Genomic DNA, 27,681 nt, shown 5'->3' with positions numbered 1-27,681 from the left:
TCTGGGCAGCTTCCAAGAAAGATTAAAAATACATTTAAAAGATTAAAAATACATTAAAATACTCATGTAAAAACACACTGATTCCCAGACCGTCCGCAGGCCGGATTGAGAAGGCGATTGGGCTGCATCCGGCCCCCGGTCCTTAGGTTGCCAACCCCTGACCTGGAGGCACTAAGATGCAAGGGTTTGGCTGTGGGACAGTGGAAATGATGCAAATGATGACCAGGCTTTGAAAAGCATCACTGGATCAAGTTAACTGGGTTTTGAATAAATGTTCAATTAATCATTCCTCTTCTGAAGTTTATTGTGTTATTGTCTTCCCCACATGGCTCATGTGAACCGCTACTCTGAATAGTGCTTTTTAGCACTGGGGATGAGTCTATGGAACCCCCCAAAAGTGTGGGAACCCCAGGTTAGATTTATTCTCACCCCCAGTTCCTCTCCTTGCAATTTCTGCTGCCACGCACAGGTGGGTTATAACGACCCACATTCAGAAGCCCAGCTCTCCTCCATGGAAGCTGCAGAATTTTGGGGGGCCTGCTCCCCCTTTTCCTGGCCCAAGCGGCCCCCCAACTGCCTGGCGCTTCTGTCCACAAGCTGGAGAGAAGGGAAGGGCATCTTTTCCTGGCTTGTAACATCTCGCCCTCCCAGGGATGTTTTGGACAGCGATCTTTGCTCCTTGCATAATCGCTGCCACTGATGCAACAGCGCATACCTCTGGCACGGACTACTACGGTTACTGCTGTTCCCAGAAAAGGTGGAGCGAGAACCCAGTGCCCAGACTTTAAAAGGGCAGTAGCAGGAATTCAGTAGCCGGAGGCGGGGGGAGGTTGGTGCAGAGACAACTGCCAGAGAAATTCTGGATCTGAGTTTTGCCTTGGAGCCCAGCCCTGACTGAGATCCTGGGGATCTGCTCCCACTCTGTGCAAGCAAGTCTGCGCTAAATGGTCCCTGCGTCTAACTCAGCCAGGGAAGAGCTCAGCTTTTCACTCCAGAATCCTGGCCAACAAAACGCCTCTGCAAAGTCCACAAAAACCAGGACCTGAGGGCATTCGCCTTGTCTTGCTCGGGATCTGGTGTTCAGATGCGAGGCACTACTGATCTGGAAACCAAGATAATAATAATAATAATAATAATAATAATAATAATAATAATAATAATAATTTATTATTGGTACCCCGCCCATCTGGCTGGGTCTCCCCAGCCACTCTGGGCGGCTCCCAACAAAGATTAAAAATACATTAAAATGTCACACATTAAAAACTTCCCCGAACAGGGCTGCCTTCAGATGTCTTCTAAATGTCAGGTAGTTGTTTATCTCTTTGACATCTGGTGGGAGGGCGTTCCACAGGGCGGGTGCCACTACCGAGAAGGCCCTCTGCCTGGTTGCCTGTAACTTGGCTTCTTGCAGGGAGGAAACCGCCAGCAAACATTTTCAGCAGGGGGCCAGTCCACTGTCCCTCAGACCTTGGGGGGGGCGGACTATATTTTTTGGGGGGAAAGAAGAAGAACCTATGCCCCACAAATAACCCAGAGATGCATTCTAAATAAAAGGACATATTCTACTCATGTAAAAACACGCTGATTCCTGGACCGTCTGCGGGCTAGATTTAGAAGGCTGTAGGGCCTGGAGAAGACTCTTGAGAGTCCCATGGACTGCAAGAAGATCAAACCTCTCCATTCTTAAGGAAATCAGCCCTGTGTGCTCACTGGAAGGACAGATCGTGAAGCTGAGGCTCCAGTACTTTGGCCACCTCATGAGAAGAGAAGACTCCCTGGAGAAGACCCTGATGCTGGGAAAGATGGAGGGCACAAGGAGAAGGGGGCGACAGAGGACGAGATGGTTGGATAGTGTTTTCGAGGTTACCAGCATGAGTTTGACCAAACTGCGGGAGGTAGTGGAGGACAGAGGTGCCTGGCGTGCTCTGGTCCATGGGGTCATGAAGAGTCGGACACGACTAAACAACAACAACAACAACAAGGGCCAGATCTGGGCCCCGGGCCTTAGTTTGCCTGCCAATGATTCTGACTAAACATCAGAAAGAATTTTCTGATGGCAAGAGGTATTTGAAAATGTAACGGTCTCCCTTGGATGGTGGTGAACTCTCCTTCCTTGGAGGTTTTTAAGCAGAGGTTGGATGGCCCTCTGTCAGGGATGCTTGAGCTGAGATTTCTGCCTTGCAGCGGGGTTGGACTAGATGACCCTAAGGCCCCTTCCCACTCTACAATTCTATGATTCTTGCTTTTTTGAAAACAGGAACACACACCTGCCCAGCTCTGTTCAGTGCTCTGCTCCGAGGCAGCCTCTGTTTGAGGGTTCCTCAACTATGTCCCGGGGCTCCACCCATTTCACAAAATACACTGTCCGACCCCTCTCTTTTCCTTGCTTCCAGTAGCAAGATAAGGGCAGAGTGTGCTGGCAGCAGCCCCTGTCATCGGCCTCACCACCGCCCTTCCCTTTCCGTTCTTGGCCAGGATGTCCCAAACAGAAGCCACAAAGCGGGAGCCAGAGGCAGGAAGGAGATTCGATCATCCTCGGGTCCTTTCCTGAAACTTGAAAGCTCCTGGGAAGCCACCCTGCTTGTTCAGAGAGGAGCCCGATGTCTGTGCCTCTGTGTGAATCATCAGAACATAAGAAGAGCGTGCAGGATCAGGCCAAGGGCTCACCTAGGCCAGCGTCCTGTTCTCACAGCAGCCAGCCTTGTGCCAAATGAGAAACCTTCAAGACCTGAGCACAGCAGCACCTCCCTACTCCTGAGATTCCCAGCTACTGATTTTCAGAAATCTCTATTCTTCCTTGCCTTGGCCACATTGGAACTCCCTTGACTGCAACTCAATCCGTTGGTTTGGTTCCCAGACTCCAGAGCAAGAGAATGCAAGCTTGCTCCATCTTCCCTGTGACAGCCCTTGAGATATTGGGAGATAATAATAATAATAATAATAATAATAATAATAATAATAATAATATTTTTTTATTTATACCCCGCCCTTCCTGGCACAGAGAACTGGGCTCAGGGCTGCTAACAACAAATTTAAAACACTTAATTGATGCAACAACAAAAAAACCCAGCATAAAATGCAGTATAAAACATGAATAAATTCAGAATTCAAAAATCAATTTAGGGGGAAAATCCATTCAATAAACATTAGATGATCACCAGGGCTAGCTGGCTAAATTAGTCCTATTTGGACCAGCGAGGAGACCAGGGGAGAATTAGCTGTGGGATCCCAGAGCAGGTAATCTTCATAAAAAGGGGAAGGAAGGGGAATAAAAGATCAGGCTAAGTTCAAATTGAAAGCCAGGCGGAATAGCTCTGTCTTACAGGCTGTCCTGTTTCCTCTCAGTCTCCTCTTTTCCAAGCTCAACATCCCCAGCTCCTTCAACCATTCCTCATAAAGCCTGCTTTCCAGATGGTTGATCCTGGTTTCCAGATCAGCAGCAGCTTGCCTCTGAATAGCACATCCTGGGGATTCGGAGGAGGAGAAGGGCAATGCCCTCATGTCCTGGGTTTGTGAACTTCCCAGAGGCATATTGTTGGCCAGCATGCGATAAAGGATGCTGGAGAAGATAATATTTTTTTAAAAAAATAATTATTAGAAATTTAAACAAAACATATTATCCAAAAATATCACATCCTTAATTTTCCCCATTTTCCTCCCTCCCCCCACCCTCCCATAAAGGACCCCCCCCGACTCCCCTCAGTTCCAATCTTTGATTTCTCTGTGAATACTATTCTCTGCATGTTACAAAATTATATAAATCCTTAAATTGTCTAACTGATTATTGTCAATAAAGCGTTTGTGAGTGTTTATTCAAAACCTGCCAAGGAGTCCAATTCACTTTGTTGAGTCATCAAGTACTTTGTAAAGGGTTCCCATTCATCTCTGAAGTCACAGTTATCCTTGTCCCGTAGTTTATGTCAATTTTGCCAGTTCTGCATAATCCATCAATTTCTCTTGCCATGATTCTTTAGTTAGGATTTCTTCATTCTTCCAACCTTGTGCTATTAAAACTCTCGCAGCCATTGTTGCATACATGAAGATATTTCTCAGTTTTTTTGACAGGTCTTTTCCTACAATCCCTAACAAAAATGCTTCAGGTTTTTTTACAAATGTTAGATGGAACATTTTCTTCAATTCATTGTAGATCATTTCCCACATTTTTGATTACCTTACAATCCCACCACATATGATAAAATGTCCCCTCCTTTTCCTTACACTTCTAACATATATTTGAACTAGTTTTGTACATTTTCCCTAACAGCACTGGTGTCAAATACCATCTATACATCATCTTCATATAATTCTCCTTCAACAGGGAACAATCTGTAAATTTTAAATCAGTTTTCCATAACTTTTCCCAATCTTCCATCATAATGTTGTGACCTACATCTTGTGCCGAGAAGAAGGTAAGATTTTGACCTAATTCAGCTGTGGAGCTCTGCTAATGACCGGCTTGTCGACCTGGACTGACCTATTAAAATGCAAGATCTACCCACCCTGGAAGAATGGCAGATGAAGGTGATGGATTACATGGAACTGGCGGAAATGACTGGCAGAATCCGAGACCAGGGAGAAGAGTCGGTGGAAGAAGATTGGAAGAAATTTAAAGACTATCTGCAGAAATATTGTAAAATTAATGAATGTTAAAATGATGTTGGATTGAAATTAAGTGGCATTAGCAACAAGGCCAATAAGAATATGTAAAAATGGACTGATAATGGATGAAAATATACAGTTATAATATGTTAAGATATAGAGTTAAGATAATGAAAGAGGGTAAGGATTTGCTGAACTGACTATGTGAACGGGAATACAAAAAAGGGAGGTGTGAGGAGGTCAAGGAAACAAGCAAACGAGCTTAAAGATATGAAAAAAATGGATTGGTTTTTAACTTTTTTTTACTTATTTCTTTTCTGTATTTTGTATTTTCCTTTTTTTCTTTTTTCTTTTTTTAATATATTTTTGTATTTTCTGTATTTTTTCTTGTCTCCTTTTTATTCTGTTAATTTTTGTTTTTTGTAAAATTCTAATAAACATCTTATTAAAAAATAAAAAAATGCATGACATCACCCCCAGGATGCCTCTCTTCTGTGTATATCTCCACAACACAGACCCCCTAATATTTATTCCCTGACCTGCAGCAGACAGTGAGCTGCACCTGATGAATGTTGATTGCTAGGTTCGGAGGAGATATGAAGCCAAAGTGAAGATTAAGGGTGTGGGGTCCAACTCTTCTTGGTCATTTAGCTTCTCAGGATACATAAATTCTTGACACGTGACGGTGCAACAGCTGGAGGACTAATTACGGAAAGGATTCTTTTCCATCAGCACTTCTGGGAAAGAGAACATTTCAATTATACAAGGATTGGGTTTTGATAAGCAACGAAGAATCCAGCAATCAGGAAACTGCACGCCCCAAGCCCAGCAAGGAGGAAACTCTGCCGCTTGCTAATTATTCCAAATCAAGCCGAGGCTTGGAGTTGGAGAGAGATTACCGCCTGTGACTTTGTTGTTGTTGTTTAGTCGTGTCCGACTCTTCGTGACCCCCTGGACCAGAGCACGCCAGGCACTCCTGTCTTCCACTGCCTCCTGCAGTTTGGTCAAACTCATGCTGGTAGCTTCAAGAACAGTGTCCCACCATCTCATCATCCGTCATCCCCTTCTCCTTGTGCCCTCCATCTTTCCCAGCATCAGGGTCTTTTCCAGGGAGTCTTCTCTTCTCATGAGGGGGCCAAAGTATTGGAGCCTCAGCTTCACGATCTGTCCTTTCAGTGAGCACTCAGGGCTGATTTCCTTAAAAATGGGTAGGTTTGATCTTCTTGCAGTCCATGGGACTCTCAAGAGTCTCCTCCAGCACCAGAATTCAAAAGGTTGTATCATCTGCATATCTGAGGTTGTTGATATTTCTTCCAGCAATCTTAATTTCGGCTTGGGATTCATCCAGCCCAGCCTTTCGCATGATGAATTCTGCATATAAGTTAAATAAGCAGGGAGACAATATACAGCCTTGTCGTACTCCTTTCCCAATTTTGAAGCAATCAGTTGTTCCATATCCAGTTCTAACTGTAGCTTCTTGTCCCGCATAGAGATTTCTCAGGAGACAGATGAGGTGATCAGGCACTCCCATTTCTTTAAGAACTTGCCATAGTTTGCTGTGGTCGACACAGTCAAAGGCTTTTGCATAGTCAATGAAGCAGAAGTAGATGTCTTTCTGGAACTCTCTAGCTTTCTCCATAATCCGGCGCATGTTTGCAATTTGGTCTCTGGTTCCTCTGCCGCCTGGGACTTTAGTACAGATTAATTTGTAACAGTGGGTTGCTATTGATTAATGAACCCGATATTGAGCGGAGATGTTTGCGGCCAAGACCAGAGGGCAGAAAACACGCAACAAGCAGGCGACAGCTGGCACAAAAAACTACAACCCCCCTGTGATTTTTCCTAGCTGTTGTTTTTCTTAAATCAGGTTTCTAGTCCCTATGGTGGTGGTGGGGAAATCATGCTTCAAAGCATATGAATAGCCATTTGTTTATATAGCAATTAAAGAGGTTCCTTCAGAACTCCACAGCACACCAGTGGGATGCGGGCAAAACTCACCTGCCATCAACACATCCCAATAATTCGGGTGCCTGGTGCAAAACCAAAGAATCCTAGAACTGTAGAGTTGGAAGGGACCCTAAGGGTCATCTAGTCCAACCCCCTGCAATGCAGGAAAGTAATCCAGTAACACCAGGAGAGTAATAGTTGTCCATCCTTGGCCCTTAGGGCAATATCTCAGAGCTGAACTACTGGTATTTATCTTTTAAAAATGATGTTTGTGTGTGCAAGAATAATGAAAAGGAAACATTGTCAGCTCACATTAACAAGAAGAAGAATCTGTCAATCCTAACATAAACGTATATATTAATATCCAAAGAGATATCCAAACAAAATTGATGGTTATGAGTTATATGTTCAAACACAGACAGGGCAGCTGGATCTTCTGAGGAGTGGATAATAATAATAATAATAATAATAATAATAATAATAATAATAATTTTGATTTATACCCCGCCCTCCCTGGCCAGAGCCAGGCTCAGGGCAGCTAACACCAGTAAAAATTACAGTAAAAACATAATGGGGGGGGGACAAAATCCCAATTTAAAATACAGGTTTAAATGCAATTTAAAATGCAGCCTCATTGAAATATACTCAGAGTCGCAAAGTGATTTCATGCTCTTTATTCAGCTCATAGTGGTGAGGAGGAATGAATGAATGTCCCCTCAAAGTTTCTGCTTTATATACATTATTTACACAATGGGCTGCACATGATTGGCTCATTCTGGAATTCTACTGTAAGCCAATCAGGTTGTGGATTCACTTATATCTGGAGCATGATTGGGTAGTTCCTGCCAACCAATCATACTGCTGCATTGTTCTAGGACCAATCAGACTGCTGCATTCTGAATCCTATTGTTCTAGGACCAATCAGACTGCTGCAGTTTGGATCCTATTCAACTCAGTACATAACACTCATTTTAAAAGTAGTCCATAGATCACATAAAGGGAAGGAAACATAAGGGTCAGACTGAGTCCAAACCAAAGGCCAGGCGGAACAGTTCTGTCTTGCAGGCCCTGCAGAAAGAAATCAGATCCCGCAGGGCCCTGATCTCATGAGACAGAGCGTTCCACCAAGCCGGGGCCAGTGTTGAAAAGGCCCTGGCTCTGACTGAGGCTAATCTGACTTCCTTAGGGCCTGGGACCTCTAGGGTGTTGCTACTTATGGACCTTAAGGTCCTCCGCGGGGCATACCAGGAGAGGTGGTCCCGTAGGTACGTGGGTCCCAGGCCGCATAGGGCTTTAAAGGTCAAAACCAGCACCTTAAACCTGACCCTGTACTCCACCGGGAGCCAGTGCAGTTGGTAAAGCACTGGGTGAATGTGATCCCACAGCAAGGACTCCGTAAGGAGCCTCGCCATGGCATTCTGCACCCACTGGAGTTTCTGGGTCAGCTTCAAGGGCAGCCCTGCTTTGATGTTTACCGGTAAGTCTTTTTGCAACTACAGAAGCTCACAGGAACCACTTCTGTCATCCCCACACCGCAGGGATATAATTTTAAAGTGTGGGAAAATCTGCAAATATCAAGGATTTTTCCAAAACAAAGCTAATACTAACAATGCTACTTGTGTTTATCTTCATTAATCTGCCAAACAGCAGAGGTTGTGCAAGAGTCCTTCCTGAATCTAGCAGTTCTGGCCTGAAGGTCCGGCTTCTGAAGGTCCACGAGGGGTTTCCATCCCTGCATGCAGAAAACTACCATGCCAGAGAGAAGGCTAGGATAGGACCTTTCTCCCTGACATGCTTGTTTTCTGTGTGCAAGGAATTTGGGTGGGTGTGGAGGAGCATTCACTCCTCAGCGCACAGTCTGAAATCATCCAGTTGAACTCTGGCCATGATTGACCCAGAGGCCATGCCATGCTTTTGTCTTTTCCTGTTCATCTGTTTCTGGAAGCAGGCAGCTAATTGGGAAGGCGAATTTCCTCCCTGCCTGAGTGTGCACATTTTGCAGACAGCAGCAGAACTTTGTCCCAGACCTCAGGCTGGAGCAGGGCAAGGTTGGCCTGCAACCTTCTCCACCTCACTGCCCTCCATTTGGTCCTCACTTTGGGCTTTGTCACGCTTTGGACTACAAGTCCCATCATTCTCGGGGTGGACATAATGGGCAGGAGGGAAAGGAGGGCATGTCACTTAGCCCAACCTGAAATAAACCTGGTTTTGCTCCCAGTTTTCTTGCTCCGACTCTGGGCACAATCTTCATGGCATGATTACCCAGCCCCTTTCATCGAGATGGGTGTTTGCCTGAGGCCACAACTTTCCTGAGCTCAGGGTACACTAGCAAACGAAGATGCAAGCAACCGTTCTCTTCTTGTTGAATAGCTGCCTGTAGGTGCCAGGGGCATTTTGCGGCCCTTCACAACCAGAATCAGGAATGGGATCAAAATACAGCAGATAAAAGGTTGGAGTCTTAACTGATCCATTGCCCAAGACCCTCAAAATGAATCCCCCAACTTTTATTTGGTCAGGTAAGTGGCCAGACCACTCAGGCAGGTGTTTCAGGCCCCAATGCATGCCCTCCAACAAAAATAGGAACATCTATTCAATAATAATAATAATAATAATAATAATAATAATAATAATAATAATAATAATAATAATACTTTTATTATTTATACTCGACCCATCTGACTGGGTTGCCCCAAATACTCTGGGCGGCTTCCACATATATAAAAACACAATAAAACCAAACAGGGCTGCCTTCAGATGTCTTCTAAAGTTGTATAGTTATCTTATCTGCTTGGCTGGAGGAGGGGGTCACATAACTCCATACCCTCCAACATATCTCCAGTGAAAATAGGGACGTCCTACCATACCCTCCAACATTTCTCTGATAAAAGAGAAGAGTTTCCCTATTGCCAGGGGCATTTCTCCTTTCTTGTGGGGCAGGTGAGGCCCTTCACAACCAGAATTAGGAAAGAGATCGAAGTACAGGTTAGATAAAATACCAGTGTACTGGAAGAAGCAAAGATCACTGGTGTCAAAGAAATGATTCTTTAACGTCAACTTTGTTGGACTGGTCATGTGCGGATGCCTGCTTATCGTCTTCCAAAGCAACTACTCTATTCCGAACTTTAAAAATGGAACGTGTAATGCTGGTGGTCAACAAAAGAGGTTTAAAGACTGTCTCAAGGCAATTTTTTTTAAAAAATGTAGTATAAACACCAGCAATTGGGAAACACTGGTCTGTGAGCGCTCCAGTTGGAGAACAGCCTTTACCAAAGGTGTCCTGGGCTTTGAAGACACTCGAACTCAGGACAAAAAGGGAGAAGCATGCTAAGAGGAAGGCACAATTGGCAAATCCACACTGTGATCAACTCCTGCCTGGAAACATATGTTCCCACTGTGGAAGGACGTGTGGGTCCAGAATTGGCCTCCACAGTTACTTACGGACTCATTGTTAAAACCATGTTTATGGAAAACAATCTGGCACAGCTACGAGTGATCTCCAAAGGAGGAGGAGGAGGAGAGATAAAAGGTTGTAACCTTAATTGATCCAGCACCCAAGACCCTCGCAACAATTCCCCTTTTATTTGGTCAGGTAAATGCTCTAATCCAAGCCCCACTGCTCATTTGGCCCTACTGCTGCGAGTCCCAATCTGGGAGTCCCAGAGGCAAAGCTGGAATATATTTTTCTTTCTCCTGGCAGCGGATGTGATTTCCTAACGCAGGCGGGGTCAGGTTACCTGCAGCAACGGCCCTGCAACCCGTCATGACATTACGAAACCCTGTGCAAGACCCAGAGCGCCTCTGCTGCTGCTGACTCAGTGGGAAGCGTGTTGTTGTCCTTGTCTCCAAGGTGAGGAGAGACCGTGGATCCTGGCCAGGCTGCCAGGGCAGAAAAGAGGAAATGAGGAAGTGGCACATGCGAGTGGTGACCCTGGGAGAGAAGGAGACAGGATGGGAGGACTGAAATGACGAGTGCCATTGTCTTTTTTTTTTAGTTTTTGCTTTTTTATGGGATTCTTTTAATGTTTATTGCCAATTACAAATCTTTATCATTACTGTTTTATTTTCAGTTTTTCATCATTGACATCATTCAAACTTCAATATTGAATTGAGGGCCTTCCGGCGGTTCCCTCCCTGCAAGAAGCCAAGTTACAGGGAGCCAGGCAGAGGGCCTTCTCGGTGGTGGCACCCGCCCTGTGGAACGCCCTCCCAGCAGATGTCAAAGAGGAGAACAACTACCAGACTTTTAGAAGACATCTGAAGGCAGCCCTCTTTAGGGAAGCTTTTAATATTTGATGAATTGTTGTATTTTAATATTTTGCTAGAAGCCACCACCAGCCATTTGGGCAGGGTATAAATAAATTATTATTATTATTATTATTATTATTATTATTATTACAATTGTGTGGTTCCCTGAACCCCAGGACTTCCCTCCTCCCCCTTCTGGTTTCCACAGATACATTTTTTAATTTTAACCGCATATAATTACATATATCAAACTTTCATTAAATCCTTATTTAATCCTTGAAAGGTAAAGGGACGCCTGACCATTAGGTCCAGTTGCGGACGACTCTGGGGTTGCGGCGCTCATCTCGCTTTATTGGCCGACGGAGCCGGCGTACAGCTTCCGGGTCATGTGGCCAGCATGACTAAGCCGCTTCTGGTGAACCAGAGCAGCACACGGAAACGCCGTTTACCTTCCCGCCGGAGCGGTACCTATTTATCTACTTGCACTTTGAGGTGCTTTCGAAGTGCTAGGTTGGCAGGAGCAGGGACCAAGCAACAGGAGCTCACCCCGTCACAGGGATTCGAACTGCTGACCTTCTGATTGGCAAGCCGAAGAGGCTCATTGGTTTAGACCACAGCCCCACCTGCGTCCTGTTCCTGTCTGTAAAGGTAAAGGTAAACGTAAAGGGACCCCTGACCATTAGGTCCAGTCGTGGCCGACTCTGGGGTTGCAGCACTCATCTCGCTTTTTGGCTGAGGGAGCCGGCGCACAGCTTCCGGGTCATGTGGCCAGCAGGACTCAGCCGCTTCTGGCGAACCAGAGCAGCGCACGGAAACGCCATTTACCTTCCTTTACCTGTTAAAAGAGACGCGGGTGGCTGTGGGTTAAACCACAAAGCCTATGACTTGCCGATCAGAAGGTCGGCGGTTCGAATCCCCACGACGGGGTGAGCTCCCGTTGCTCGGTCCCTGCTCCTGCCAATCTAGCAGTTCGAAAGCACGTCAAAGTGCAAGTAGATAAATAGGTACCACTCCAGCGGGAAGGTAAACGGTGTTTCCGCTTCTTTCTTTTTTTCTTTTTTTGAATTTGCATTTTATTTATTTGTTAAAAATTCTTTTATTACATCGGTAAACGTTGTCATATAACATTACAGGACTTACTCTCATTTCCAACATGTATACAAAAAATTATATACAAATTTTATATACCTAGAAAGAAAATGAAACAAAAAAGAAAGAACAAAGAGAAAAAACAAAAACAATTCCCCCCAAAAAATCATACACATACCACTAGACTTCCTGTCTTTCCCTTTATATCTTCCTTTTTTTTACAAATGAATGTACTCTTATTATTGTATATTTCTTTACATATTATCTCATACATTCCTATATCAATATGCGCTCTTAAGTCTTATTTCTCAACTCAGTCTCACTCCAACGTCAATCAAATGCTAGCATCCGGACCCGGGGTTGCAGCTGTCGCCCCTCTCTTCCCAGACTAGTCCCACGCCTTTGGAGGGGGTCTCGCGTGGCGCAACCCGGTCGCAAGGCGACCCGAGGGGGCGCCCGCCCGGCGGGGCTGCTGCGCGCGCTTGCAGGCTCGGGGCGGCGCGTGTCACCCGAGGCGGGGCGGAGCCCTGCTTGCCCGGCTGCCTGGTGCAATCCGCGCCGCCTGCCGCATCAGCCGGACCGAGGCGGAGCCGCGGCTGCGGGAGTTACATCATCCCCGACGGCGCGGCCAGGAGCCGCAGCGGCCGCGCAGACAAAGGCGCTCGCCGCTCGGGGACGGCGCATTGGCTCGCTGCGCTGCGCCCTCGCCGCTGGCACCATGGAGCGCCGCTGCTGCTGTTGCTCTTAGGCGGGGAGGGACGCAGGATCCCACCCTACCCGCCGCCCCGAGGTGGGGGTCCTCTGGATTGGGCGCTACCCTCCTCTTGGATTCCGCCTACCCTGCAGGATCGTCGGCCAAGGAAGGGAGAAAAGCAGTCCGGAATTGGGGGGCGAGAAAGCAAGAGAAGGACCCCTCTCCAAAATAAAGACCCGCATATAGGGAACGCCGTCGAGGCCGACGCCAAAGGTACAGAAGGGTGCTAAGAAGGACGTGGGGTGGGGAGGGGGCTCAGGTGGGCACCGGCTGTTGGCCCCACCTGGACCCCGGGGGGAGGGAGGGCGAGAATCGCTTAGCCCCCGGACCTGATTTCAGCCCCTGAAAGGGCTAGGAAAGACGCATTGGGTGGGTGTCTCTCTGGCGAGCCACTACCGTCTTTGCTGCAACAGGCTAAAAAAGGGGCTCCACTCTGGCCATGCTCAGAGGCAGCCTTGGCATCCAAAGCGCCTTTCCTTCAGCGCCAAGGAACCAAACTGTGTCACACCAGGGGCACTCAGGCGTTTGGGAATAGGAAGGAAGCGTTCTAGGCAAAAGGACCGCGGACCCAGCAGACGGGGCATCCGGGCATAATCCAGGGGTAGAGGAGCTGCTTTGCTTGCAGAAGGACCCAGGTTCAGTGCCAAGCACCACCAGATAGGTCTCTCTCCCTGAAACCCAGGAGAGCTGCTGCCAGCCAGTGTGGGTGATGCTGAGCGAGTCAGGGGTTCTTTAGCGTCGCAGGGGGTTGGACTAGATGGCCTTTAGAGATCCCTTCCAGCTCTACGGTTCTGATTGTGTGACTGGCTGGGTATAAGGCATCTTTGCATATTTGTTCTCGGTTTGAAAAATGAGTCCAAATTGCAGCCATTTAATTAACAGGCATAGGATTCCAGCAAGGCTGTTCCTTATGGGTCGCAACTGCAGAAAGTGAATTTGGGGGCCTGACATGTGGCCCCAGCTAAGTCTTTTTCTGGAGAACAGCCTCTTGGATCCTGCAGCTGAGGAGCAGCAGCTTTCCTGGGGCTGATTAAATTTAGACATCTCCGTCAGTCAGTATCACATCATGGAGTGACTCGCAATGAATCTTCAGACTTCCTCCACAGTAAACAATTGCGGTTGCCTCGGGTGAGGCCAGGCAATTCAGAAAATGTTTGATGCAAGAGGCGAGTAAGAGCCTTAAAAAAAAGCCGTGCAAATTAGGTCCACAAAAATGATTAGCCAATAAAACCTTTCTTACTAACATACCTGCCTTAGTCATAACCAGCTGTTGCGCAACTAAATGGCATTAGCTTTCGCCTCTCTGGTCTCCTGGGGCGATTCTAAACTAGTCACAGGTGACCAAGTGAGTGGCAGCCTCTTTTAAAGAAGGGTGCCCAGTGCTCAGAGGCCTGACCCAGACCACTTTTTCCAAAGGCTTCCATGTGGAGTCTGCAGTATCTGATTTGGGTCAGACCAAATCTGTGCATGTGCAGAGTTTCTTTTTTCTTTGAATGAAATTGGAGCGGGGTGGGGTGCCTTTGTAACAAACATAGTTGTGAGTGGGGAAAACAGCTGAGGAATGGCAATGCCCACCCTGCCCAAAATATTGTTGCCATGACAGATACTATGATGGAGCCCATAGGATACAACTGCATGTCGATCTGGATCAATAATCCAGGAACAGCACGGACACCAGTAATGAAGGACAGAAGTAAAAGATGGTGTAGCGATAATCGGTGTAGCAGCTGCAAAAGCCAAAGGGCACATTGTATGTGAAGATGTGTATGGCTGTGCTGGCTTGGGCTGATGGGATTTGTAGTGCAAAACATCTGGAGGGCACCAGGTTGGGGAAGGCGGGCTTAGAGCTTCCTGCTGGCTGTTCTCTTGCTCCAAATTTTCCCCAGCTGCACCAGGATTGCAGGTGTATTTACCACTGCAAAGCCGCACCTGGGAGCTTAGTTTGAAAGCAGCAGCTGACAGGGAAGGGGTTAAATACCCCTCTTCTGCTGCTTTGCCACTCAAAATTGCCCTTTGCAGAAACTCCTGTTTTCCTAGGGAGGGGGAAAGTGAGGGCTGGTTTTAACAATGATATTTTTCCATAAGGTGATGTTTGCCCCCTGGAGACTGAGTGTGGATTGGGAAGTCACTGAGCCAAATCTCAGGAGCCACAAACTCGGAGGCCTTCAGCAAACCATTTTCTTAACAGCCTGGGCCCCCACTTGTAGAATGGAGGTGGTGACATTGGTCTACCCTACAAGACTGTTGTAAAAGTTACTGATATAATGCATGCAACGCACTCTGAGCACTTAGGAAAGGCTGGTGGTGGCTGAGTTCCTGGTTCCAGGCTTTCCCAGTGGGGCAATTCATCTAGGTGGATGTCTGGATTTCATAGAATTGCAGCCTTGGAAGGGACCCTACGGGTCATCTAGTCCAACCCGCGGCAATGCAGAAATCTTGAACCCATGATTAGAGTCTCATGCACTACCGACTGACTTAGTGATTTCAGCTACTGATTTGGAATGGAAGTTTTATTTCTTCTGTTACATGTTGTGTTTGCAATCTTACTGTTCATCTTTATGCTGTTAACTGCCACGATAATTTTTAAAGAGGGGTGGCATTTTTAATTTTATTTTGCAAATGAGTAAATATAAGCAAAGCTTTATAACTGTACTTTTAAGGGTGTCTGTGTGTGTATATACTAAAGCACAGTCCTGGAACTGCTCTGAGTTCGTAATACGTGTGAAACAGAAACCAAGGAAGCGGAGCTTTGAGCATAGACAGAGTGTTTCTTTCCTTGCTTTGTCTTGCAGAGCTCACAGCCTTTTCTCAGGAAATCCAGGTTGGGGAATGCAGAGATCATGTTGCCAAGAGGAAAGGTGTGACCTCAAGGCAACCTTGTTCCTGGGTCAGCAGAGGGGGGGTGGAGGCTGGAGGACTTGCGCTCTGTTTGCATCATCCACTTATTTTCCTTGCTGATGAGAGCAAGTGAAAGGGAGATAGCTGAAAGCTCCTCCCTGCAGTCTCTCTGGAGGCACTTGGAGCCTTGAGGCTGGCACCCTCTTCCGCTTGCATACAGCTCTGGAAACCTCTGCTCCCTGTTTTGGAAGGCAGTGTCTGCAGGCAGCTTGTAGTGACGAAAAGGCAGCCTCCCTTCGCCTCCTGCATTCAATTATGTTTATGCAGATGACGTCCTTTTGCAAATCCTTGCACGTTGTTGTTTAGTCGTTTAGTCGTGTCCGACTCTTCATGACCCCATGGACCAGAGCACGCCAGGCACTCCTGTCTTCCACTGCCTCCCGCTGTTTGGTCAAACTCATGCTGGTTGCTTCAAGAACACTGTCCAACCATCTCGTCCTCTGTCGTCCCCTTCTCCTTGCGCCCTCCATCTTTCCCAACATTAGGGTCTTTTCCAGGGAGTCTTCTCTTCTCATGAGGTGGCCAAAGTCTTGGAGCCTCAGCTTCAGGATCTGTCCTTCCAGTGAGCACTCAGGGCTGATTTCCTTCAGAATGGAGAGGTTGGATCTTCTTGCAGTCCATGGGACTCTCAAGAGTCTCCTCCAGCACCAGAATTTAAAAGGTTGTGTCATCTGCATATCTGAGGTTGTTGATTCTTCGGCGATCAGCCTTCTTTATGGTCCAGCTCTCACTTCCGTACTTCACTACTGGGAAAATCATAGCTTTAACTATACGGACCTTTGTCAACAAGGTGATGTCTCTGCTTTTTAAGATGCTGTCTAGGTTTGTCATTGCTTTTCTCCCAAGGAGCAGGTGTCTTTTAATTTCGTGACTGTTGTCACCATCTGCAGTGATCATGGAGCCCAAGAAAGTAAAATCTCTCACTGCCTCCATTTCTTCCCCTTCTATTTGCCAGGAGGTGATGGGCCCAGTGGCCATGATCTTCGTTTTTTTGATGTTGAGCTTCAGACCATATTTTGCGCTCTCCTCTTTCACCCTCATTAAAAGGTTCTTTAATTCCTCCTCACTTTCTGCCATCAAGGTTGTGCCTGCATTCAATTATGTTTGTGCAAATGATGTCCTTTTGCAAATCCTTGCACAGGTATCTCCCACCATGCCCGAGTGCCCAGAGGTGTATCGCACCTTGACTTAACCTGGGCAGAAGAGATGTTCATTTGCTTCTAACTCCTCTCTCAGGTCGATGGCTGCTCCTTTCCTTTGGCAAGCAAGATCAGGGGCTGCTACTGGGAGAGGCAGCGCACCTTTTCCAGCTTCCCATGCCCTCCATTCCGCAGAGAGGCTTTGGGAACCTATGGAGTTTGCAGGTCTCTGAAGAAGAGCCTGCAGGATCAGGCTGCAGGGGGCCACTTGGTCCAGCATTTGGTTCTTGCCAGCCAGCCCAGATGCCCATTATGGGAACCCGTAAGCAAGATCGGAGTGTGAGAGCACTCTTCCTTCCAGCAACTGGTATTCGATCCTGGAGGCAGCATATAGCCAACAAGAGCCCCCTCCTTCATGAATATATCCAGTCCTGTTTTAAAGCCACCCAGTTTGGTGTCCATCCCTGCCTCCTGTGGCAGGGAGTTCCATAGTTTAACTTTGCACTGCGTGAAGAAGTATTTTACTTATCCTGATTCTTCCAACATAAAGCCTAGTTGGGTGTCTCCATCCTAGCCTCCAAACTGTTGAGCTGCCTTTCTCCTTCCACACCAGCCTCCCTCTCCATCAGCCCCCTTCCATCACCTTGGGCTAGCAAAGACCACAGGTCAATGTGTGCTTCGTATGTAAAGGTAAAGGGACCCCTGACCATTGGGTCCAGTTGTGGACGACTCTGGGGTTGCTGCGCTCATCTTGCTGCAAGAAGCCAAGTTACAGGGAACCAGGCAGAGGGCCTTCTCGGTAGTGGCACCCGCCCTGTGAAACGCCCTCCCACCAGATGTCAAAGAGAAAAATAACTACCAAACTTTTAGAAGACATCTGAAGGCAGCCCTGTTTAGGGAAGCTTTTAATGTTTAATAGGTTATTGTATTTTAGTGTTCTGTTGGAAGCCGCCCAGAGTGGCTGGGGAAACCCAGCCAGATGGGCAGGGTATAAGTAATAAATTATTATTATTATTATTATTATTATTATTGGCCTAGGGAGCCGGCGTACAGCTTCTGGGTCATGTGGCCAGCATGACTAAGCCGCTTCTGGTGAACCAGAGCAGCGCACGGAAACGCCGTTTCCTTTCCCACTGGAGCGGTGCCTATTTATCTACTTGCACTTTGATGTGCTTTCAAACTGCTAGGTTGGCAGGAGCAGGGACCGAGCAATGGGATCATGGGGATTCGAACCACATCATGGGGATTCGAACCGCCGACCTTCTGATCAGCAAGCCCTAGGCTCTGTGGTTTAACCCACAGCGCCACCCACGTCCTGCTTCGTATGTAGAAGGTTCCAAGTTTCATCCCTGGCATCTCCAGGTAGGGGAGGGAGACACTCCTGTCTGGAATCCTGGAAATGCACGGAGTTGAATCCTCGGAGGAAGCGAGTTGACTCTCCCAGCTTTCAAAATTTGCCAGGCGCATTTTGCACCTGCCTACCGGCTACTTGCGAATAAGTGAAGATGCCCGGGCAGCAGGATGGTGCCAGATGTCTCCACCCTCTGCAGATGCATGCCGGGAAATCCTTGATCTTGCCTGTTCTCACACACTAGCCACACATCCTGTAGAATCCTATCCATGATACTTCACCTGCACAATCAGAATGAATTTCAGGTAGCAAAAAGTCGTATGGAAAAATACGACTTTTGAGCTATCTGGCCCCCAAATGGCAAATAAGCTTTCCATTTTGGTGACACTAACCCTGGTATAATAATAATAATAATAATTTATTACTTATACCCTGCCCATCTGGCCGGGCTTCCCCAGCCACTCTGGGCGGCTCCCAACAGGATATTAAAAACACAATAAAAGAACAAACATTAAAAACTTCCCTAAACAGGGCTGCCTTCAGATGTCTTTTAAAAATCAGATAGTTGTTTATTTCCTTGACATCTGATGGGAGGGCGTTCCACAGGGCGGGTGCCACCACCGAGAAGGCCCTCTGCCTGGTTCCCTGTAACTTGGCTTCTCGCAGGGAGGGAACCGCCAGAAGGCCCTCGGCGCTGGACCTCAGTGTCTGGGCAGAACGATGGAGGTGGAGACGCTCCTTCAGGTATACTGGGTCGAGGCTGTTTAGGGCTTTAAGGTCAGCATCAACACTTTGAATTGTGCTCAGAAACATACTGGGAGCCAATGCAGATCTCTCAGGAACAGTGTTATATGGTCTCGGCAGCCGCTCCCAGTCCCCAGTCTAGCTGCCAACACTTTGACCACCTTGTTGTGTATGATGATTCAATACCCACCCATCCCTGAGGCAAACACCCTCATGCTTCATTGTACATGCAAAACATGGCTCGCCCCATTGTTCTCCCAAGCCATCAGCTTCTGGCACAAGAGGCAGCAATGACAGCTCAGAAACTCTGCCCTCTGATGACTCCTGGGAGCAAACAGGGTTGGGTTGGCATGGCTACCTTGGCAGGCTGGCAAATTTCCCTCTACGTTTTGTGGGTGGACTGCACCCAGCAGGGCTGTTCTTACTTTTGCATTTCTGGGCACCGTGGTTTTCTCCCCACACATTGCACAAGTAGCCCCTGCAGAACTCATTGCCACTGGTTATTGTGACGGTCAGTCACACAGGGAGGGCTGTTGGTGGGCGGCCGTGCCCCAGGGCCAGATTAAGGTTTGATGAGGCCCTCAGCTACTGAAGGTAATGGGGCCCCTTATATGTCCAGCTGTCCTTCGTCAACAACAAATTGTCACTGGTTTTTTTTGTGTTGGATATATGCTATATGGTCATTTATGGACCTAATAGGTATCTAAAGCCATTTCCACTTACCGTATTTTTCGTTCTATAGGGCGCACCGGCCCATAGGACGCACCTCGTTTTTTTTTGGGGGGGAAATGAATAAAAAAAATTTATTCCCCCCCCAGCCGCGGCTGCCGCCCCAAGCCTTGCGCACACCTGCCCGAAGCACGGGGCGCCCTCCGGAGGGCTCCGCATGCTTCGGGGTGCAGGCTGCCGCCCCAAGTCTTGCGCGCCTGGCTGGAGCTCCCGCCGGGCGCGCAAGGCTTGCAGACACTCGCCCGAAGCACGGAGAGCCCTCCGGAGGCCTCCCCGTGCTTCGGGTGACAGGCTGCCGCCCCAAGCCTCGCCCGCCCGTCGGGACCTCCCGTGGGCGCGCAAGGCTTGCAGACACTCGCCCGAAGCACGGAGAGCCCTCGGGGGGGGGGCTCCCCGTGCTTCGGGTGACAGGCTGCCGCCCCAAGCCTCACGCGCTCGGCGGGACCTCCCGCCGGCACGCAAGGCTTGCGGACACTTGCCGGGGCTGCAGGCTGCTGCCCGCAAGCCTTGTGAGCCCGCGGGAACTCCCGCCGGGCTTGCAAGGCTTGCAGATAGCTTCCTGAAGCCTGGAGAGCGAGAGGGGTCGGTGTGCACCGATGCCTCTCGCTCTCCAGGCTTCAGCGAAAGCCTGCATTCGCACCATAGGACGCACACACATTTCCCCTTCATTTTTGGAGGGGAAAAAGTGCGTCCTATGGTGCGAAAAATACGGTAACAAATAGGAGCGTACACAACACAAAACACTGTTGCTCTATGTAGCTTTTATTTTGTTTTTTAGCTCATATTTTGGAAATGTACATCCAGTTAGTTTTTTCCTTTAAATTTTTTTTGGGCCCCCACGAGAGTGGGGCCCTGAGCTATAGCTTGTTTAGCTCAGGGGTCAGCAAATTTTTTCAGCAGGGGGCCGGTCCATCGTCCCTCAGACCTTGTGGGGGGCCGGACTATATTTTTTGGGGGGGAAATGAAAGAATCCCTATGCCCCGGACCCCTGCTGAAAAAGTTTGCTGACCCCTGCTTTAATGTATACTGCTGTCTTCTTCAATGCCCTTTGTGTAGTTCCAGTGCTTTACCCCCCAAAAAAAGTTTAGGGGTACTCCCATTCCGCCTGAGACTCAGGAAACACGGTGTCAGGAAATGAGGCCACCATCGGGGGTAGCAACGGAACTGACGATTCACCATGCTAGAGAAGAAACTATTTATTTATTTTCAGTTTCTTCTCCTGTTAGATTCACAAATGTTTATAATTTATACCCCGCCCTTCCCGGTTCAGAAAACCGGGCTCAGGGCGGCTAACAACCAATTTAAAACACTTAATTGTAAAAGCAGCATAAAATACAGTATAAAAAACATGCACAACAATAAAATTCAAAAATCAATTTAGGGGGAAAATCCATCCAATAAACATTAGATGATCACCAGGGCCAGCTGGCTAAATTAGCCCTATTTGGGCCAGCGAGGAGACCAGGGGAGAATTAGCTGCGGGATCCCAGAGTGAATAATCTTCATAAAAAGGGGAGGGGGAGGGAAGGAAGGGGAATAAAAGATCCGGCTAAGTTCAAGTGGAAAGCCAGGTGGAATAGCGCTGTCTTACAGGCATTGCGGAAGGAGGTTAAATCCTGCAGGGCCCTGGTCTCATGGGACAGAATATTCCACCAGGTCGGAGCCATCACTGAAAAGGCCCTGGCCCTGGTGGAGGATAGTCTGACTTCCTTAGGGCCCTCTAAACGATGGTTATTCATGGACCTTAAGGTCTTCTGCGGGGCAGACCAGGAGAGGCGGTCCCGTAAATACGAGAGCCCGAAGCCACAAAGGGGTATGCATACCCCCAGAGAAATAAAGCCCTGGGTTGTTCTGTCAATGTTAAATGAGAAATAAGGGCGCTGTTAAGAACCTGAGGCTAACCCCAAAGGCAGACATCCACCAGTTCTCATGTCCACAATCTCAGTTTCTAAAGATGGCCTGTTGCTTAGTACCAGACACTGAGGACCAGTAACAGGGCTAGGAATGGATATCTGTTTATTTCATGAAATTTATATACTGCTTGATTGAAAAAGATACCTGGAAAGTGGTTTACAAAAAAACACTGGACTGTAGTTTTTCCTTTCTTTCCCTTTCTCTTTTTTAGGTCTCTCATTTTCTCGTCTTTTCTTCTTTGTTGTTTTTTAGACTTAAGTAGCTGCTTTCCTTAGTATATTATAATAAGCTACTTTGTAACGGGTATGTATCTTGGTATATCTAAGAATAAGTGTCTGTAAATAAGTTAACAGAGGGGGAAAGTGGGTTACAAAAAAGATAAAAGAATAAAATTATCGATGGGAAAAATTAACATCAGTTTAAGATTTTCCAAAAATTAAAGTAGCAATAGACTAAAAACAGATTAAAAACTCGCACCAGCTTTCTAAATATCTGGGTGGGCTTGCCTAAACAAAAATGTGCCGAAAAGATTACAGGGATGTCCATAGGCAGGGAGTTGCAAAGTTCTGGTGCTGCCACAATAAATGATCAAGTGCAGAATGGGTGTTATGCATTAAGGGGTCTTAGCTCCCTTGGTCATCCAGCTGTGCCCCCTTGACCTTTTTGATTTAACCCCTTGCTCTCCTAACTTTCCCCCTCCAGATGAGTCTGCTTGCACAGGAGTGCCCTCTGGTCGTTGCATCACAGAAGAAGCAGCGGCTGGACTTTGATGATGCACCTGAGACCAGCATCCCAGAAGCCAAGCGCCCGCGTCTCAGCCTGCTGCCAAGCCCAAGCCCCTGCCTCCAACCCCTTGCCTCCAGCCCCCTTCCTGCCACAGACCGGGAGTCGGGGATATCCGAGATTGGCCCATATATCCTCCTCGGGGCCACCGAAGGCGGTCGCTGCTACAGGGCTGTGGACAGACACACAGAGGCAGAATACACCTGCAAGGTAGGAAACCTGCTGGAGAAAACGGTGTTTTTTCCTGACCTGTTGATAATAATAATAATTAATAATAAATTTATTGTTTATACCCCGCCCATCTGGCTGGGTTTCCCCAGTCACTCTGGGCAGCTTCCAACAAAATATTAAAATACCGTAATACATCAAACATTACAAGCTTCCCTAAACAGGGCTGCCTTCAGATGTCTTCTAAAAGTCTGGTAGTTGTTTATCGCTTTGACATCTGGTGGGAGGGCGTTCTACAGGGAGGGTGCCACTACCGAGAAGGCCCTCTGCCTGGTTCCCTGTAACTTGGCTTCTCGCAGTGAGGGAACCACCAGAAGGCCCTCAGAGCTGGACCTCAGTGTCCGGGCAGAACGATGGGGGTGGAGACGCTCCTTATTATTATTATTATTATTATTATTATTATTTATTATTATTCACCTCACGCAATTGCCTCAAGGCAACATGCAATAAAATCAGCAGGTGCATTTAAAACAAGATGAAAAACGATGGGCACTCATGGAAAAACACTTATCTATCCCACAGGGAGAACTATTGGGGGGAAAAGGTCTGTGATTGTTTCCAGAAAGTGTAAATAGGGACCTGTTGTATCTATACATTTCCGAGCACAGTTCAAAGTGTTGGTGCTGACCTTTAAAGCCCTAAACAGCCTCGGTCCAGTATACCCAAAGGAGCGTCTCCATCCCCATCATTCTACCTGGACACATCCTGCCATTTTCAAAATTGCCTCTTTGAACTAGGCTGTGTGTGTTGGGGAGGGGGATTTTTGTTAACCCTTTGTTGAAAAAGGAAGAGTCCTGTGGCGCTTTAAAGGCAAACAACTTTATAACGGTGCATAATAGTCATTTGTGGACTAGAGTCTATGAATGATTATGCCAACCTTTGCCCGGCAAGTGCCCTCTATATGTTTTGGATGCACACTGACTGCGGCTAATAGGGCACTGGCTTGGCGAAGCTGCCTTATGCCATGGTAAATTTGTGTGTCTTTTGTGAAGTGCCACAATATTATTTTTCCCAACGATGCCATTTTTGGCAGAGCTGCTAGCGGCTGAGCAACGCTGACACCTGCTGGCTGAATATGGAATGTCATGCCCGCTTTGAGTTGGCCATTGTTTCTGAAATACTTTCCTCCAACTCCCAACCCACCAAGTTTACTTTTTTTACTATGAAAAGAGTTGAGGATTATGTGCTTTTGGAGGGGGTGTTCTGTTTGGAAGAAGGGAAGCCCAGCTCCCCTAGAAGCTCCTCTGCCTTAAGTTCACCAAAGACTTTTTAATTCTCCAACATTGATTTTATTTTGTGTGGCACTTCTGCCATTCTCTCTGGGCACGTGGTTTGGGGATTAGTGAACCATGGACAAAAATGGCCACAACTCTATTGGTGCAGAACGAAAGAGGAGTCAAATAAAGAAAGGACACACACACCCTTTTCTCTAAAGAGTTTCTGTTAAACGGAGAATTATTATTTTTCTCCAGTTAGGGCCCAGCAAGATATACAGAGAGAAAAAATGCAAGGTTTTCTGTCGCTGGACAATAAAATAGCTGTTTCTTATTTAATAAAGGTTGTGATTACAAAGTAATACCAATCAGAGGGCAATGCTATCCATGTCTAATTGAAAGTAAAGCCATAATTCACACTTTCATATATGCAATATATGAGAGTAGAAGCAACAAAAAGTATCCATTTAAAAACTTCAAAAAGCCAAGAAATACTGATGGCTTAAAAAGTGAAAATTAACATTGGAAAGGAGTGTCTAAACAATAATGACATCTGAAAGAAGGGAACGTATTTTATGCATTAGCATTTTTTTGGTGGAGAGAAAAACAGAAAAACACACTTAACAAGGCTAGCCATGTCTACTCTGAAGTAAGTCCCATTGTGTTCAAGGGGCCCTGCTTCTAGGTAGAAGTGAACGATAGCTTTACTTCCAAGCAAACATGGATAGGATTGCGCTGTTAAGAGTGCCCATGCATTTGTCTTTTAAAGCCACCACTGCCTACTGTGGCAGCGAGTTCCACAGGTTAACTGTGCGCTGCTTTTGCACTTGTTCTGCTCATTTGCTTCCTTGTAACAATTTGCTCCTTCATTTTAGGTCTATCCAGCCAAGAGCTACCCAGAGGCGCTGGCCCCTTACGCCGCCCTTCCAGCGCATCCCAACATCGCCCGTGTGGCGGATGTGATAGTCGGGGACCAGAACATTTACGTCTTCTTCCAGCCCGGGAGGGATGACATGCATAACTATGTGCGGCGGTGCAAGCGCCTTCCTGAGCCCGAGGCTGCTGTCCTCTTCCGTCAGATGGCCGAAGCGGTCGCCCACTGCCACCAGCATGGCGTGGTCCTCCGGGACCTCAAACTGCGGAAATTCGTGTTTGCTGACCGAGAAAGGTGAGAGGGTGAGAAGGGGCATCTGTTGACACTTTCCAGCTCCACTGGACATTATGCGCGGCACGAGCGCATCAGAGGCACATTTAACTTGGGCGATTTCTACCATAGGCTGGCTGGTGGAAACTGCCGCGAGCAAGCCAGCAGGAAATCACACCGAGAAAGCTGTTTCTTGTTTAATAAAGGCTGCGATTACAAAGTAAAACCAATTGCACGGCAATCCCATCCATGTCTAGTTGAAAGTAAAGCCATAATTCACGTCTACCTGGGAGCTGTGCCCCTTGAACACAATGGAACTTACTTCTGACTAGACATGGCTAGGATTGTGTTGTTCAGAATATTCATCTGTGGCCCACCCTCCAATTGAATCAGGATATTTCTGGAGTTAATGCTTTATTAGCAAAACAAGATCTGCACAGGAGAGTCAGGCCTAATAAGCACAGCAACTCAGGTCTTGCCGCCATGTATCGGTTGCCCAGACTAAAGGTCCCCACATCCCCAAAGATTATGTCTCCTCCTCTCCAGGGTGTTTTCCAAGCAATCAGAGACTGTGCCTGTTTATCCTTCCGCTCCTTTGCTCCTCTCACTTCATGCCTCTCCTGGTTCTGGGAGACAGCTTGTTGCAGCAGGAAGGGGAGAAAGCTGTGCCTCTTCACCAGCCAGACTCCTTTCTGCCTCTTGTCTCCCTCATCCCACCCTCCTGCTTCCACTTCTGCCTCTGATTCTGGACTGCTCTCTGCCACAGACTCTCCCCGCTCACTAAGTCCTGTTGTCTCTTCAACTTTCGACATTTCCTCTTCCCTGTCTTCTCCCTCTGACCACTCATCATCGCCCCTCCCGGGCTCTGAGTCTTCCTCCCGTGGGGGTTTTTCCAGGCAGTTTCTCCCACTGTTCCTCTGCATCCACCCAGTCCAGGACAGCAAGTTAACTTCAAGCTAGGCAGAGAGCATAAAAGGTCTTTTTGCAACAGGTCTGCTTAGGGTTCCCCGGTGCGTAAAGAGCTTTTAAGCTCTCTCTAGGCTCTGAGAGTGCTCTGAATGCCCTTCCTTCCTTCCTTTCTCCAACCCATTAGCTGCAGGGTGGTTCCAAGGATTTGGGTACAAGAAATTACCCTGTACATGTAGGACCCTTGGAAGTGAACTCCTGCATATGTAAGATGCAATCGTACTGTTCAGTACTCAGGTTTATGGCTGATTGACTGATCCAAATTAAGTGTCCAGAGTTGTTTTTTAAAATGTTTGTGCCATACCTGCCTATATTCTTCCTAAAATGTTTTTGGAGTCTTGTGCTTCTTCCCCAACAGAATCATTCAAATAATTCAGGGGGCAGGGAGGAGAACCCAGATTCTGTAAAAAACCAAGAAAAGGGGGGATCCATCAGTTACACAACCAAACTGGAGATCTGCTCCCAAGCTTGACCAATCCATCCCTATTGCAGAATTCAGCTTTCCCAGTTGCAAAATTAGGGGTGCTTTTGCATTGTACAGTCATACCTCAGGTTGAAGTAGCTTCGGGATGAATATTTTCAGGTTGCGCTCCGCGGTGACCCGGAAGTAACGGTGTGTGTTACTTCCGGGTTTCGCCACTTGCACATGCACAGACGCTCAAAATGACGTTGCGTGCATGTGCGGAAGCGGCGAAACGCAACCCACGCACGCGCAGTCACGTCTTACGTTCGCTTCAGGATGCGAACGGGGCTCTGGAACGGATCCCCTTCACATCCATAGGTACCACTGTATTCCATTGTATTCTGCCTTTGAGTGATGTCTGGCCCCTGCCTAACTCTCCCCTTGGATTTCTGCCCAGATCCAAACTGCTGCTGGAGAATCTGGAGGACTCGTGTTTGCTGAAAGGTCCCGACGACTCCTTGGAGGACAAGCGCGGCTGCCCGGCCTACGTGGGTCCCGAGATCCTCAGCTCCAAGGAGTCCTACTCTGGCAAGGCTGCTGACATCTGGAGCCTGGGCGTGGTGCTCTATACCCTCCTCGTGGGGTGCTACCCCTTCCAAGACACCAAGCCCCTGTCGCTCTTCGGCAAGATCCGCCGCGGGCGCTTTGCCGTCCCCGAGGACCTCTCTCCCAAAGCCCGCTGCCTCGTCCGCTGCCTCCTGCGAAAGGACCCATCTGAGAGGCTGACGGCCAGCGGGATACTCTTGCACCCATGGCTGGCTCCTGGCAGCGCCTCTGAGGGCTCGTGGAGCGGCCCCTCCAGAGATCAGGGGCTGGAGCAGGTGGTCCCAGACGTGGGGGGCTTGGGGGAGGTCAAGGCCAAAGAGGAAGAGGAGGGAGGCCTGTACAGCTGAGTCGCCAAGGAGAACGAGATGGACAAAAAAGCAACAGGGTGACTCTTGTCTTGACCTGACTAGCCATGAACCATGGGAGGGAGACCCCCTCTCACCCTTCAGTTCCCTCGCTCGGATCGTGCCCCAGAAAGAAGTGTCTTCAAGCGAAGGCAACAATCACATTTGCCAGCAAACTGGGAGGGCAGGTGCTTTGACATCCAGGTCAGGGACGATGGCGGGGCACCAGCGCCTCCCTCGCGTCGTGGCGCACTCCTCGTTCGCATGTGCCAAAGGACCATTCTGGAACTCTTTATCCCCACCAGCAAAACCCTCCTGCGTTGAGAAAGGAGTCTTCTTAGCAGCCCTGCGGGACTCCGAAACGAAGGACCGGAGCTCCGAGCCGCTGTTCTCGCAGAACGACTTGTTGGCAAAAGAGGTTCAGGTTGCAAAAGGATGGATTGAGTGCAAGATCAAGGACTGGGAATTTGTGACTGACCGGCTGCCTCGGTCAAATAGCTGGACTGGTTTTTTGTTTCGAACAGAAAGCGGCTGTAAAGACGCTCTCTTGCTGCAGTCCGGCTGCCATATTCGGGAGAAGTCGT

General features: G+C 48.0%; 1 protein-coding gene across 1 annotated transcript; it reads left to right on the top strand.

Annotated features, from left to right (window-relative positions):
- The first annotated feature begins 12,422 nt into the window (after positions 1-12,422).
- TRIB3 (tribbles pseudokinase 3) lies at positions 12,423-27,278 on the top strand. The gene is made up of 4 exons (XM_053394638.1): positions 12,423-12,847; positions 22,112-22,402; positions 24,510-24,802; positions 26,605-27,278. Exons 2-4 carry the CDS (start codon positions 22,112-22,114, stop codon positions 27,098-27,100), a joined length of 1,080 nt encoding a protein of 359 aa, XP_053250613.1. The 5' UTR covers positions 12,423-12,847; the 3' UTR covers positions 27,101-27,278.
- The last annotated feature ends 403 nt before the right edge of the window (positions 27,279-27,681 follow it).

This window comes from Podarcis raffonei, chromosome 6, assembly GCF_027172205.1.
Source record: "Podarcis raffonei isolate rPodRaf1 chromosome 6, rPodRaf1.pri, whole genome shotgun sequence".
NCBI lineage: Eukaryota > Metazoa > Chordata > Lepidosauria > Squamata > Lacertidae > Podarcis > Podarcis raffonei.
Note: the sequence above shows the minus strand (reverse complement) of the source record. Positions and strands in the feature narration are given on the sequence as shown.